The following is a 16,328-nucleotide window of genomic DNA, read 5'->3' on the forward strand; positions in this document are numbered from 1 at the left end:
CTCAAACCCAAAAAGTGCAGCAGTTCACCACTGCATGTGGGATGATACTGGGAATTAGCCAAACTCTCCTGGTCAATTTGAAAAAACAACACACAAAATATTCATATGTCCTCTCTCTTGCCACTGGGATGTGATACTTTAGTCCGCAGGGCAGCAGAAAGACTACTGAGATTTTAGGGACGAGTGTGGGGCCTGACCCACCCCACTATTTTATTGAAAATATATATTGCTGCCACACAGTGAGCTTTCTGCCTCTTCTCCCCACTTCCTGGGAGGATGCGGGAGGGAGCTGATAGGTAATTACCCTCAATCTTGGGGGCTTAAAGGCTGTTTCCTCATTTTTATGGGGGTGGGGGCATGGTCATGCTGAACAGCCCCCACACCAACAAGTAAGATAAAAGTAATCCCAAGTGAGCAGATTGTCATTTCAATGAAGACTACACAGAATTGCCTTGGGTGTAGGGGAAGCTCTTCTCCAGCTGCCAAGGCTGTTTGTAGCGAAAGGAGGTCCCCCTGGAACCCCCACTGAGCCATCCTCAGCACACGAGGACTTGGAGGACAGCACGCAGCTGTCGTCCGCATACAAGTATATATTTTTTTTTTATTGTTACCACAGGCAGAAACTGCACGTATCGTTCTGACCCTAGAAAATGTCTCCAGGAGGAAGTAGTTGACCTCGGGCACAGTATGCATATCTACCTTGTGGTATGTAACTACCCTTTGAATAGCCCCATGAAAGGAGAGAGGCCTTGGTTACTAAAAGTTTGGATTTCCCTGGAGGGTTTGTGGGTCTACATAATCTTCCTATGGGTCCTCTTTGGATTTTGGGTAGTTGGGGGTCTTGATCATCTGAGGGGTGAAAGGAATGGGTGGTCTACATGCGTCAGCAAAGGACCTTGGCGAACTTTGTGGAGAATATGGAGTGGGTGATGGAGGAGGAGACAAAGTGGAAGAAGGAGGACTAGTAGCTATAGCTCTAAGACAGTTATGAAGGGGTGGGGGCTCCGAAGGAATGTTTGTTATAGTCTCATCATCAAAAACTAGCTTACTCTTCCTGGGTAAAGGCGAATACAGTCACTGACAAAGAGGTTTTCTAAGAGATGTGCAAGGGTGGATAAACATGCATGTTGGAGTTTCACCCAACTCCTCCTGCACCTTTTGTAGCCAATGATGTTTTAAGTGATGTAAGAGGGCCAGCCAACATTGGAGCTTTCAGCTTTGAAGAATGTTTCAGCTTCTTAGCGATAGTAGGTTTCTTTAGGCTGGAAGGCTGCTAGGGGTCAAGGCTCTTTGTAGAATCCTGTTTCGCCTCAGGTGCCTTTTTGTTGTGCTGACCAGAGCACAAAGGTGGCAGGAAGATCTGTAAATAGTAGTGTCTTAGGCACATGGCTTGATGCCTGACCTCACCCTAAGAGGCAGTGCTTCGCCTCAGAGTGTGGCTGCTTATGAGGTTTATGGTGTGCTTCAAATTCAACCAGACTCACGGCTCTCTGAGTCGACTTTGCCCAAGGACTCGTGTCTATCGAGAAAGAAGAAAGTGTGGCACAGAAACTGGGCTGAGTTGCAAAACTTAATGTTAGACTTCTGCAAAAGGCAAAATCAGTTACAAGGCTGTTGCGAGACGCAACCTCTTCAGAGTAAAGGGACAGAAAATGTCTCCTTTCTGGAGAAGTACCTAGGTACCTGGCATTTTTACGTCCAGATAAAAGTTGGCATCGGTATTATAAAAAGCAAGAGCTGACTGGCTTTGGAGTCATTTTCCTTCTTGCATCCATAATCTTCATCCTCCATAGCCAAGGCATCTAAAACAATCAAGTCTCCTCTAAATAGAGGAACATTTGGGTCCTGAAAAGAGGTTCACATTGTGGTCTGTCATTAAAGTTAGCCCTGACTTCTTTACCACATAGATTATTTCACCTATTGAGGCTGTGGCCAGTATCAACACCGGCTTAAAGAATGGTACTATCGAAAGCCCGAAAGCAACAAGGGATGGAGCCTTGGCTGATTTCAGGTTCACGTTGGGCATTGGAGACGAAGCCCATTAAGGCACAGTATTGGGTGACCTCTGGGCCAGAGTCACTGGGGTAACCAAGGAAACTGAACAGATCTCCGCTTGAGAGGTGGCCAACATGAGCGGATCGCTGTCATGAAAAGATCCAGCATAACTAGACAGGGGTTTAGCCAGCACTCCAGAATTTGCTTTGTAAGCACCAGGGGTTCTCATGACATCAGCAAATTGTGTTTTGACCCTGGAGCAAGACCTCTGTTGTACAGCCATTTTAGTGATGTTTGAGGGCACATTATTTTAGCAATTAGGCCTGCTGCTTGAGCCCTTTAGCCTAGTAACATTTCATTTTATTCTTTTAGAATTTGCCACATTCGTGGTGGTGTTTTATTTTTCTTTATCTTGTTTTCATTAAAGCATTAAATTTCTTAGCACAACATTCTTTCACTCTGTGCTTTCTTCAAGGCTGCATCGAAATAGGATTGTCGGCACAAGTGGTACACTGCTTCTCTAACTTTCACAGAAAAAAAATGTACTCACTTTCTCTGAACATCAGATGTTTTATTATAAAAACACTGCCCTGTCCCATGCACGTTAAAGGGTGGTTCCAGCCAGATGACCATGACCGCATGTTGTCCGACTCTGCTACAGCTGCTCGCTGAGACCACCGGTTCTCTGGCACACAAGTTGATGGTGTCTCTTATAGATAACAGGCTTCTCCACTACTGTCATACTCAGGTATGAGGGATGATGTCTTCCCAGGAGGAATCCTGAAGGGTGGATTAGGGCTTATCCTGCTGTCCTTTAACATAGCTTAGGTAGGAATTACATATATTGTGACAGTGACAGCATGGTGGGACTTTTCCTGTTTCACTTTTCTTGTCACAATTTTGCTTCTAGTATGACGCATCATTCTAATTATTGCATTTCATGTTATTTTATCTAAGACGCAGCTGATTCAATAAATCTTACTGAACCATTTCCTGCCTCTGTCTTTGCATGTGCGAGACTAATGTATCTGAGAGAAAAGGATGAGATCTGATCCACCACAATCTCCCCGCGAAGTCACAATGTCATGTTCCTGGTTGCCACAAATCATTCCTGCTCTTGGGCAGAGATGAGGCACTGCTAGCTGGCCAGAAATGGATTAGGCTGACAGTTGTCACATGGTGTAGGAGTGGGCTCAGTTCCCCACAATTGAGGTGATGCTGCAGCCCAAATCCAGCAGCCTCATTGGTACAATGAGAGCCAACGCAACACCTCTTTCTCTAAAAAGAGGGTTTATCCTACTCAAGGCCTTTTTCTGCAAAGATCCCTTACATGAAGGTTGCATGGAGAAATATTTAGCCTTTGGGGCTTATTGGGGTTATTCCTGCAGGCCTCAGACAAAAGAAACATGGATTCCTGTGACCTGATGGCTTTTAGGTCTCCGGCAGAAGAGTTGTATACTATGGTATTGTGTCCTAACCCCAAACAGAACATAAGACGTTGCTGGGTTCTTGCTGCACCACCTGCAGGGGTTAAAACCTAAGGTCCTGTGAGCTGACATTTGACGTAGTCACCAAGAAAAGCTAATATTACGTTGGTGAGGCATAGATCTCCAGATCATTTTGATAAGGTGCAGATAAACAGGAACCGACATAAGGGTGCTGACCAACAACTAACATACCCTAGTCCACCACCTCAAGAGTAAAAGCTGGAACCACTTGGAACCAAAAGGCAACACTGGATAATCACTGCTGGGGAAAAGTCTGTCAATGTGAAGCCTAGAAGGAGTATTCATAAAATGAGGAATATGCTGAAAGATTATCCATCAAAAAGGTTTTTACAAAATGAATACTCTACAGTATTTCATATTTCAAGAAAAAATAAATCAATAGTCTACACGCTATAATCTTGAATGAGCAAACAGTATGTTATCTGGACAGCAAGCTTACACAGATAGTATGCAACCTCTCCAAGAAGCGAATTCCAATCTTATTATGATTTACTAGTGTTCTTTACCACTGTCAACTCTGGATGGGGAAAGGAGAGCGGCTTGCCATAGGGCAAAGCGCAATCAGTCACCCACCACAGCAGATCTAGAGCAGTTTCCTTCAAGACCCAGAGAGTGTCCAAAAGGCAGTCTTGATGCTGGGTCCACTAGCATTTTCATTTCTACTGCTGGAATCACATGTACGACCTGGCGTGGTTGACAAAAAAAGATGCACAAATGTAAGAGATGAATAATCATCAGAATCCTAGCCAAATGTCCTGAACTAATTACCAAGGAGTAAAAACCCAGAACTCCATGACCAGAATTGCACCAATGAATGGAACCTCTATGAGGGAATGGGCTGAGAATTTGGCTCCTTTATGTTGAAACCAGGCCATGTTAAAACTTCCACCATCATCTGAAAGTGTTTCATGACTGACTGCAGCAAGCCCACTTTCAGCTGGCAGTCATCGAGGTACAGAACTAACAGAACTCCATAGGACAGGTAGTGACCACCTCCACCACACTCGTAAACATTTAAGGTGTGCTAGGATGAGGCTGAAAGGCAGCACGGTAAACTGAAAATACTCCTGGCCACTTTGAAAACCAAGTAATGCCTTTGGGACAAGTGGACAGGTATATGAAAACACACACTGTGCAAGTCCAAGGACACCATCCAGTTGTGCGAGTCCTCAGCAAAGCCATTTTTAGCATTGTGAATGCCTCCTTCCACAAGAAATTGCTCTGGTATCAGAGGTCCAAAATAGACTCAAGGTCTCAGTGTTTTTTTTATTTTATTTTTTTAACTGTGACCTAGTGAGAATAACAACCCTGCCTTTCACAGAATCTGGTGCCCTCTGTATAGCACCCTTGGCAAACAACAGGCATGCTTCCTGTGGCAGTATCGACAGATGTTCAGCTGAGATTTGTTAAACTAATGAGGACTACTGGGTGGGGAGGAGAGAAAAGGTATGGGTTCGCCCCTGAATGAACAATCTGTAAGAACCATCTGTTAGATCCTGCCTCTGAAGGGGATTTTGGACGGGTTGGGGGGTATTGCTAAGGGCAAATTACAGTGCCTTGATGGGTGCAGAAGAAGAGTACAGAGGACTGATGCCAGTGCTGACCTGTTCAGTTTCATGCCAGTTTGCCACCTACATCCCCCAGAAAATGGGTTGTCTGCTGCATCAGTGACTGGGTAAGCTTCTGTCTATATGCTAGCCTCTTGGAATACCCCTCTACATTTATTTAACTGGTGCAGAAATGTATTAAGCAGCCCCACAGAATGCCCTGTGGTTCTACTGTCTTTAAAACATTCCAAAACGGAGTTTGCCTTCTTCTAAAAAAGGTGAGAAATCATCAAGGGGCATGTCCACTAGCAAAGCTTGTACATCACTGGAAAAACCAGTGGATCCCATCCTGGCATGTCTACAAAGGACAACACTGGTATGGACTCCCCTAACCATACTCATGCAGATCAAATGCTTGACTGCGTCCTGCCCATCATATATCATCTGGCAAAAGAGGCCCCAAAATCCTCCAGGACTGCTGGCAAACATTTGCTGGCAATGACCCAAAGAGTGAGTGTGTTTATCAGCCCAACAGACAGATTATGTTTATGGATTGCTGTGCCAAGATGGCACAGGAAAATATGCATTTGCCAAAGGGGACCATCAATTTGGATTCTCCATCTGGAGGAAGGGTTCAAAGAGAGTTGTTTATACTAGTAGAAGCCTGTAGAATAAGGCTCTCCAGAGGGATGTCTGGTGAGAAAATCTAGGTCCCCAAGTGCAAGTCTAGGCTGTCTGGCCACCTACCTATCCAGAGTGAGAAAAGAACATGGTCGTGATCAGGTAGTCACCAGAGTATCTGTTAAGGCATTATTAAAAAGGAGCAAGAGCTCAGATGTTTTCAGCCTGAGCTTTACGAAAACCATCAAACATTTTCCTTAGCCTCAATGGAGGTCTACTGTCATTTTAGTACTTTAGCTGCCCTCCAAACATACACTGCAAATGTGGCACTTTCTTCCATTGCTGGACCATGTGGTGAGTCCAGCTTTGTCTCAGGAGATGTATCAAGCCAACTGGCGTTTTTGTAAATCAAGGAACACAGTATTACTAGTGTAATGGGGGAGGAGTAAGCTATCCTCCTCTCTCTCCATCATGATGATGAGCAACATTCAGGGGTGTATCCTGTTGTGGCAAAAAAAGGGGGGGCTAGAATCAGGGGCAAAAAGAGAATGGAGACACTGCTGATTGCTCCAATACGATGCTAGCACAGCGTTAGAGTTAGGTTACATGACAACAGACTGCACTTTTATAAGTTCAATGTAACCAGAATGAACTAACCGTTGTTACGGATCCGACATGGATATCGGGCCCTAGGTTATCCAACAGCACCAATGAAGTGGGCATCGATGTTGAGGTGGCAGAAATTGGTGTGTATCAAGGGCTCACAGTGGTGGAAGTATGCATCAGAGTTGGCACAGGCCCAATAACTGGTTCAGACCAAGAAGACAGGGTTAAGGAGGGACCTTTGAGTGGTAACCTAACTGGAGGCCACTTACAGTTCAGAGGGGCCATAGGGTGCACCAGAGGTGCACTGAACATTTGCAGTATGGCCTCTTTGAAGGTCTCAATCTGCTGCAGATTCAACAAAGGTCCAGAAACCTCTGGACACAAAGGTAACAACTGAGGAATTGTCTCTGTGGCCAGTAACCTTGATGGAGTGTGATTGACAGCCTTATGACCTCACTCCTAAGAGTGGTGAGATGAGGTTAAGTCCTGCATCAGTTTTTTATGCTTGCATATGGACTTTCACTTACTGGAGGACATGCGAAGTCGAGGGGACATGAGGGTGGCACTGTGACCGGTATGCAGTCTGCAAGTTTGAGCGAGATCTACATATAGGTGCCAACGCACAACCACCTGGTCTTATTACACTTTTCGGATGCATGAAGGTGCACTTATCACACAACTCTGGATCGTGCTCTGAGCCCAAGCACTCAAGGCACATGTCATGAGGTCAGTGACCAACATCTGCTTCCTGAAGTTGTGGGACAGCATGAATCTTGTAGATTTCGGTGAGAAATTGTTTCATAGCATACTGTGAAAATGTCTGGCACTCTCAAAAAACGGACAAGTTTGGGAGCCTAGCTATGGAGCTGCGTCAGATGGTGCAGAAAAAAAGGAGACAACATCAGAACATAGGGGTGTCCCTTCCATTCCTGGCCGTATGGAGTCAGCAGGGAGCCGCACAAGACAATGATTTTAATGTGATGAATCTGCACTTAGAATTATCCAGAGTTATCATTTCCCATATACCAATCTCCTATTTCACCAATGATCGCAAGACCACCAATTTACTTTTAGAAAGCATCTCAAAGTCTCTGCAATTCCCTATGAACTTTAGTCTTGTTACCAGGTTTTTAGTCCATGGTTTCCAGACTATCTTTAGGATACACTTTAGTGTCACTGCTGTGTGCTGCACATTGCATTAGATCACCTTACATAGGCCTGGGGACAATTATAAGGCCCTCTTCCAGCCACAGTGGCAAACTGCACTTGCAGCAATTAATTTGGTTGTTAATGTCTTACCTGAGAAAAATGTTATTAATCTGTTTCCTGATGAAGGCTCGTAATCCAAGAAATTTACCATAAATTCGATGAAGAACAGTCTTAAGGAAATCACGTTCTCTTGGATCTTCACTATCAAAAAGCTCCAAAAGCTGGAATAGAAACAATTGAAAGTATAGGTTAGTAGATACCCATTAAGGACAACAAGGTTAACAGAAAAAAAATGACATTAAAAAAAATTCAATAGTCACACAGACTAATCATGGCATAAGTAAATCTCCAAGATCGGGACGTCAACATCATTGTAAACTTATGACAGTTGGAAAAAATTTAGAATTCATAGGATTATACAATTGCAATTAGAAATGGATTTAGAATTCATTCTAAACAGAAGTATAACTGTTCTGTCAAGTTAAACAGTAATGTTGTAGCTTGAACTAGCTGGTATATCGAAGTAAAAACTGTGGATTGTATGAATGAAGAAAACATAACCACTTAGCAACAGTGGCTATAAAGGCTTTATATTATTCACTGTATATTACTGATTAATGATTTTGAGGGAAGAATCAACATTATATGGATTAGATTTGAAATTGATATTACATGCTGATAAAACCCCTGGTCTGAAGAACCCTGAAAAATCATTTTTTGGCTACTAACACTGCAAATTAAGTTCTGCATAGGATACAAAAGTATTTTTCTTTAAAACTGCCCACAATGAATCCATAGAACTGTGAAGATCTAGGGTGAACATAGGGTTATCTAATGTTGTTCTCCCAGAATGTATCCATAGAATTTCAATTCCCTTGAAAGACCATATGACATATGTCATATACTCAAATGTTTTGATGTCACTTGTTTCTTTAACTTATGCTATTCTGGGGTGCGCCAGGGAGCTCCGACAAAAATGACTTTTCATTAGGAGAGCTACAGTGGCCAGAATATGTAATAAGACCATTAATTCTCTAAATACCGCTCAACCCCTTGAGTTTAGGGAGGGAGTGCACTGTGGCTCCCGTCAAGCAAGTCCTTGGTTAACTGCTGCAGACCGTGAGGGTGACTTTGGGGAAGACGCCTGGCGGCGTTACTCTCACGTGGCCTACTGTGTACTCAGCTGAGCTTCACCTGGTTACTTCCAGACCTGGATGTCCTTCTGCTGCGTCCATGCTGATGGGCTCAGGAAGACTGGGATTGTCAAGCTGAGGCCCTCAGGCTCATTAACCCGGATCACTGGCAGCATTTACATCGCAGAGAAGAACAAGTTACTGGACTTCGGAAATACATTATCTGGTAGAGACAGGATATAGCCACAAATTCCTTACTGTTGAATCTTCCCCAGGCGCAAGCCTGGATCTGAAAACCTTTTTTCCATAACACGTCTGCGCGTCGGAAGAGGGCGTCATGTGACTCCGTATCAACATCGTCCATCGGAGTGACGACAGCAGAGTCTATATAACCCCCTACCGATGCAACGATGTCAGTTTCTTCCTTGACTATTCTCCACACTCAAAACGTGGAGCTATATATAGAAACTGCCTATCAAAACAAGTCTGCTCGAACAAAAGACACCCATGTCAAGTAATCACAGAATTTTTAATTTAAGGAGTAGATTTCAATGGACTCCGTTCGCAGAACGGGGAGGATGGGCAGGTCGTTAAGAAATCTGAGGCCAGATCCTGTCTCTACCAGATAATGCATTACTGAAAGCAAGCCACTTGTTCATCCAATAGAAACATTTAGTCCCAGATTCCTTACTTTAGAATCAGATACCAAAGTCATAGTAACCTGAGGAAGGACTGCGAACTGAGACTATCAAAAAAGTTTCTGAGTATCAGACATTTGGTCTAGAGCAAGAGAAAGAGATCAGACAATCATAATATTTAAGGTGAGTAATAATATACTCCACAACATCAAAGCCTGTGGAAGAAACCAAAGGTAAATAAAAGCATAAAACATGAAAAACATGGGATCAGCTTATCCATTTAAGTCAAATGTGTGTCATAAGCAACCCAACAATATGGAGAGTCTCTAACCAGAAGAAAACCGGTCTAGTACAAGAGAAATAGACTGAGCATTTATAAGAATACCTATGAGGAAGCACATTCTCTTTACTAGAAGAACTATGTAAAGGACCACAGTAAGAAAAGGTCATAAAAATGTTAAGAGCATGGAGATAGCATAACCCATGATTAAGACCATGAAAAATCTGCCCTTAAAACAAAACAAGTCTAGAACAATTAAAGACTGAGCATTCATAATTCAAAGCTGGAAAAATCTAGTCGACCATGCACTATGGCGAGTCATATTTGATCAGGTTGAGCTATTTTTTAGGACTTACTTGCTCCTTCTGGTGAGTTGACAAAGAACAGGTGTTCTGTTCAGCCAGAAAGTGGAATAGCAATAAAAGATATCTTTAAATCTTGTTTTTATGTCACATTTGCTCTGTGTACACAGACAGGAGTCAAATGTCAGTTTGTCTTACAATTTTCCTTCTGACTGCAGAGTTCCACGACCTTGTAAGGTGGACTGTGTGATCTACTGTTAAGAGTGTAAAATAAAAGGATATAGGGTGCCAGAATGTTCCTAACACACAACATTTAAATGACAGTCAACTGTAAAACATTTCAAAATGTATTTCCGTAGTTGTGAAAGACCATTTTATTATTTCTGCGGGATGGAAAAAATATTGTAATAAGATGAAAACAAATCAGAATACTTTAGGTGTTGATGTGCAAAGGATGTTTTCTGAAACCCAATTTTCACAGATTATTAATACACCATATGGGTTTATCAGTAACGCTGCAGGTTTGTGGAAAGGTATTTGGATATTTCTTGGAAATTTGGTGTGTGAGGATGACAATATGCCACCACATCATGGTTTACTAATATATTTATTAAAAGTGAGTGTTTAAACATACTGAGAAACACTCCTGCCCTGATGGCAATACTGTTAGTAAACTAAAATCAAGTCATGGGTCATGTGTCCTCTATGTGTGGGCTAGATATTTGGGATTCATTCAGCAAACATTAGTCGACTTAAACAAAAAAGGTTTTAGTACTGCAGAAATGCTCAGCTCACATATTAGAAGGTGCAATCATATGTGAAAATGAAGAAAAAGGCAACTCTGTAAACTATTTGCCTAGGATCACACAATTTAAGACCAGTTTACGGGTCAAATACATTACAGTTAGGTCGAGTAGGTTATTTAAATTACTCAACCTGAAAGTCTAGTAACTTTTTAATGATTTGTTTAGGCTTGTAATAATGCAATTGAGCCCTAACAAACATCACTACATAAGACTTGTGGGAGGAACCACACATAAGGAGTCACAAACATTAAAAAACATGGAATAAAGAAAACCCATGTTAATATGACCAATCGGTGTTAGAGGCAAACTAACAGAATGAATATTAAACTACTTGCTTCCCTAATGGGATGCAAACCTATGCACAAACACCCCATCAATACTGTGGAAGGGACCACAGCAATGATATTATAAAGACAAAGAAAACATGAGTAAGAAACACTACCCACAACGTAAGACAGTACTGTCAAATGAGGTAGTGAATATAAATCTTTTTGTTCTTCTATGTAGACCGAAACTGCATGTTCTACCCTGTTGGAACACAGAGCAGCATACCATGCTATTGAGCAATACCTCTCACCCTGTAAAGGTATATCCGAACCTGACCTACATTATAAGACACACAGAGAATGTTTTATCTCTTGCAGAGAAAACATACAATTGAACTCTTTAAAAATTAGTTGAAGGCAACAATAGCAACAATTTGGCATATAAAAATAGTTTTCCCAAGGATAAAAACATCTTCAAGATATTCTCAATATACATACCTACTGACATGGTAACATAATAAACAAATGCTAAGTATTATTCAATGATATGTATGATTTTTTTTTTTTTTTAAGGGGACCTTGTTAGAGTGGCGGAAACCAAGGTGAATATGTGACTCTTATAATGAATAAGACTAATCTACAGATTAACTAGAAACGTTGTCAACGACACAAAAACAGAAAATTTACAAGATTCTTAATAAAAAAGAATCCATCTGATGTTGTAACATTCCATCTTATGGCAACACTCAAATTGTGAACCCAACCTACCATGTCACAATGAAAACAGTTTTACCTAAATGAGGCATTAAGACCTAAATGCACTACAGATATAAATATCTTAAAAGAGAAGAAAAGGTATCCCTGAAGAGGGTAAACCCCTTTCAAAAAGAAGGTCTTGAATGCAAATTCAAAAACAAAGAGGGACTACTAAAGAGTCAATAATAATAATTATTCTATACAAGAGAGCGAACAGAATCTGTCTCAATGAAGACCCAGGACAACCAGACATAAGCCAGGATAAAGGAAGAATAAAGTTCAAAGAACATGATCGCACAACTGTCTACACTCAATTGTAGACAATCCATCAAACTGTGATGGTTATTTGATATAAAACCTTTAAGACCAAAACAAAGAAAATCTTAAAGTCGCCAAGATGATACTTTCTGGATTCCAATGCATCAAATCTACCAAACGTAGAAAATGAAATGGATACTTGCACATAAGAGTAGTTTTGCAGTCCAAAGAGTTTTCTGGATTCACATGCTGTGCATTATTCCGCCAATTAGTGGTTGGGTACGGAATTGTCTCTTTCTTCTTTTTTTTGTTTTCTTGTGGGGTTTGTTGACCGCCATTTGGTGCTTGGTCCGTCCCATGTGACATCAGACGGCACCCCGGAATTTTGTGTGGGTGGTAGCCATCTTCAGATCCTTTTACCATTCTCTCTTTTTTTTTTTTTTTTAACAGTTTGCTTTTATATACATGACTTCTTTCCCATAAGACTTATTTTCAGAGAAGTGGGTGGGTCGCACAGGAATCCAGAAAACTCTTCAGGCTGTAAAACTACTTGTACTGGTGAGTAGACATTTCGTTTTGCAGCAAGAATCCTTTTCTGAATTCACATGCTGTGCATTAGATTATGTAGCAGTTTCCTTGGGTTGGTTGGGATGAAATAATGAGCTTGCAAACAGGTGCTTTAGTATTTTCGGTCTACTTGAGCTTCTTAATGCAATATAATGTCCACACCATAATGCTTTGCGAATGTGTGTGGGGATGCCCATGTTGCTGCTGCGTAGATAGTGTTTAAGGGCACATTTGCAATGAATGCTAGTGTTGCGCCCTTTTAAGGTTGAGCGCGCAAGCGCTTTGACCTGTTTTAAGCATTGTGGGCTTTTAACTATGACCACCTCACGCCCATGACTTCCACTTGTTCGTGGTCTTGCCTTTCAAAAATCGCTTGATGTCATTGGTAATTGCTTTACGTTGTCCCACCTTGAGGCAGTTTTGTCACACCTAGCATACTGCCCTAGTTACATGGATTATTGCACGATTGTTGATATACTGCAGCGTGGGTGAACTATTTTTTTTGTCTCTCCCCTTTGTGCTGCATGACAGCCATTGCGCTCACATCGTGAACAGGCACAACTGCATGAACTCGATCAGCAGCATTGAAGCGCTGGTCATAAAGTTCACAGTTACCTAATCAGTCATTTCTTGTGGCTCTCCCCTTAAAAACACCTGAAATTGGTAAATGCATGAAAACAGTAATCCTTAAAACAAAAGCGCCTCTCCCGGCACAGTGGGAGAGACCATACTACTGCACTCGGGGAAAAAACGATCCGTAATGCTTTGTCAGCATTTTATTTTCCCTACAACACTTTTGCCCATAACTCGGCCTGTGGTGGTCGTAGGACAATGGTACCACCACCAAAACATCCAGCACAACACACTCTGTCTAGGTCATCTTTGGGTCCCTATACTAAATTAGCAGTGACCCCAAAATAATAATCCCTCCCACCATTCAATGCTTTTTTAAGCATTCGCATGGCTGGAACTTTTGTTTTCCAGCTGGGAACGTTTGTGTTTTAAAGGCCTTGTTTGTAATACTGCTATAGGCCTGCCACCCCTGAAAATGTATAATGCACTACACCTTGAAGGGGCTACATATATGTTTACTCTGAATTATTTATTGACATTTTCTTTTTGTGTGGTTATGCCCTCTAGGGGCTCACTATACAGTTACATGACCATGTTTCTTACAAATGCTATTTTCTTTGTGGTGTCCTCTAGGGCTGTTCTAATCATTAAAGTCATAGCAACTTATAAAAATATTCTTGGCACGGAAACGTGCCCCATAATGTTTTGCAGGGCACTACTTTTACAAACCATTTTGGCTCATAACTCAGCCTGTGGTTGTCCTAGAACAATGGGACCACCTTCAAAAGAGTGATCACAATGTGTTATTTCTGTCTCATGGCTAAAACATTTGTTTTACAGCTAGGAGAAGTTTTGTTTTAAAGGCCTTATCATTGCAGTAGGCCAGCTAGGCTTAAAAACGCCCTCTAGGGGCTAAATATATGGTTACACTGCATTACTTCCACCTGTTTTGTTTTTCATGGGGTTATGCCCTTTAAGGGCTAACAATATGGTTACATGACCATATTACTTACAAATTATATTTATATTATTGTGTCCTCTTGGGACTGTTTTGAGTATTACAGCCTAATGCCAAAGGTTTATTTCTGATAAAGGTTCAAATGATAATTGTATATTTTTAAATAATCTCTCCTTATTACAATTATGACCATAATTCAAGCCAAATTAAAATCCTTATTACGTTATGACTATTTGAACACTCTTGATATGTTTGGGTGACCCTTCAAGTTTATTTCTCCCCGTGGCTGTCCTGTGTCTTTTTTGGGAAATTGTGTTAGCCAGCCAGCAACTCTGATGGTGAGGTTGTGAAAGTGGTATTCTATTGGAATTAGCATGGCAGATTTAAATGAGGATGCTAAATGCAACATTTAAATTTTTTGATGCAGATAGAGGAAGAAGGTAAATGATAGTGTTATATGCAGGTCCACTGGAATTATATGGCTGGAACAATCTGAGGCAGGGTGACCAATTTATGTGGCAAGAAAAGTCTAGTTATGAATTTACAATGCTAATAGCTCTAACTCAAGCAAGTGCGAGACCTATTGTATTGCAAATGAACAAGTTACTTACCTTCGGTAATGCTTTTTCTGGTGGATACACTGACTACCTGTGGATTCCTCACCTTATGAATTCGATCCTTGTGCCAGCAACCGACGGAAAGTCTTCTTCCTAGCTGTTTACGTCGACGAGGACGTCATAATGGCACGGCTCCGCGTGACTCCGTCTAACGTCAACGTGCCAATAAGAGGTCCTCGTCGGCGTACTGACGTCAGTTTCACCTCCTTTTTTTCGTGCTCTTAAAGCAAACAGGAGTAAACCGACCATGAAAATTGATAATTAATATAGAAAGATATACGCACACAAAAACCTTGTCTATTTAAATCACCCATTATTATTGAGAGCTTAAATACATGAATATATAAAAATATATAGAGAGATATCACTATATAGGTATAAATATATACACATTTATATACATACAAAAATATATATATATATATATATATATATATATAAATATATAAATATAAGAATAAACATTAAACCAAAGACTGCAAGATGACTGTGCAATCAGGCAGGCAACGGGGAGGTGGGAGGGACTGTGAGGAATCCACAGGTAGTCAGTGTATCCACCAGAAAAAGCGTTACCGAAGGTAAGTAACTTGTCCTTCTGATGGATACAACTATCTGTGGATTCCTCACCTTATGAATAGAGTCCCAAGCAGTACCGCACTCGGTGGTGGGTGCCCGTCTGATTACACTAAGAAATCTTGCAATACCGAGCGAGCAAAATGGCCGTCCCTCCTCATCTCAGAGTCTAAACAGTAATGTTTTACGAAAGTATGGAGGGACGCCCAAGTTGCCGCTTTACATATATCTATCAATGGAACTCCCCTCGCCAGAGCCGAGGGTGCAGATTTAGCTCTAGTAGAGTGGGCCCTGATACCTTCAGGAGGGACCTTTTTTGCCAAAGAGTAACAGATCTTGATACACAAGATGACCCACCTGGAGAGTGTCCTTTTCTGTACAGCTCTGCCCTTTTGCTGACCAGCATATCCAACAAACAGTTGCTCATCCAAACGAAAGTCTTTAGTTCTTTCGAGATAAAAATGCAGGGCCCTCATAGGGTCCAACCCATGGAGTCTCTTCTTCTTCAGACGGGTGGGGAGGAGGGTAAAAAGCAGGAAGAGTGATATTCTGTCCTATATGAAAAGGGGTGACAACTTTCGGCAGAAAAGCAGCCCTGGTTTTTAGAACCACTTTATCAGGGAAAAACATAGTGAAAGGGGGCTTAGCGGAAAGTGCCTGAAGCTCTCCAATCCTCCTGGCAGAAGTAATTGCGATCAAGAAAACAGTCTTGAAGGCCAAATATCTCAATGGACATGAATGCAAGGGCTCGAAAGGCGAACCCATTAAGAATGTTAAAACAAGATTTAAGTCCCACTGAGGCATGTGAAAAGGAGTAGGAGGAAAGCTATTCACCAAACCCTTAAGGAACCTATGTACAATGGGAGACCTGAATAAAGACGGCTGATCCGGAAGGCAAAGAAACGCCGACAGAGCTGCCAAATAACCCTTAACTGTAGCTATAGCACAGCCTTTCTTCGCCAAACTGAGAACAAACAAAAGTACATCTGAAAGATGGGCCTTTAAAGGATCTTTTTGGTTCTCTCCACACCACAACACAAATTTTGCCCACCTTCTGGCATAAATAGATTTAGTGGAGTGTTGCCTGGAGGATAGTATAACATCCACTACATCCG

General features: G+C 41.7%; 1 protein-coding gene across 2 annotated transcripts in view; it reads right to left on the minus strand.

The window, feature by feature from the left end:
- PPP2R5A (protein phosphatase 2 regulatory subunit B'alpha) overlaps positions 1 to 16,328 on the minus strand; it is a 465,744-nt gene that overhangs the window by 231,529 nt on the left and 217,887 nt on the right. For both annotated transcript variants that reach the window (XM_069233927.1, XM_069233928.1), the window contains one exon: positions 7,577 to 7,707. In XM_069233927.1, coding sequence (XP_069090028.1) covers positions 7,577 to 7,707 — 131 coding nt within the window. The remainder of the gene's footprint in view (positions 1 to 7,576; positions 7,708 to 16,328) is intronic.

The sequence above is a fragment of the Pleurodeles waltl genome, chromosome 5 (genome assembly GCF_031143425.1).
Source record: "Pleurodeles waltl isolate 20211129_DDA chromosome 5, aPleWal1.hap1.20221129, whole genome shotgun sequence".
NCBI classification, from domain to species: domain Eukaryota; kingdom Metazoa; phylum Chordata; class Amphibia; order Caudata; family Salamandridae; genus Pleurodeles; species Pleurodeles waltl.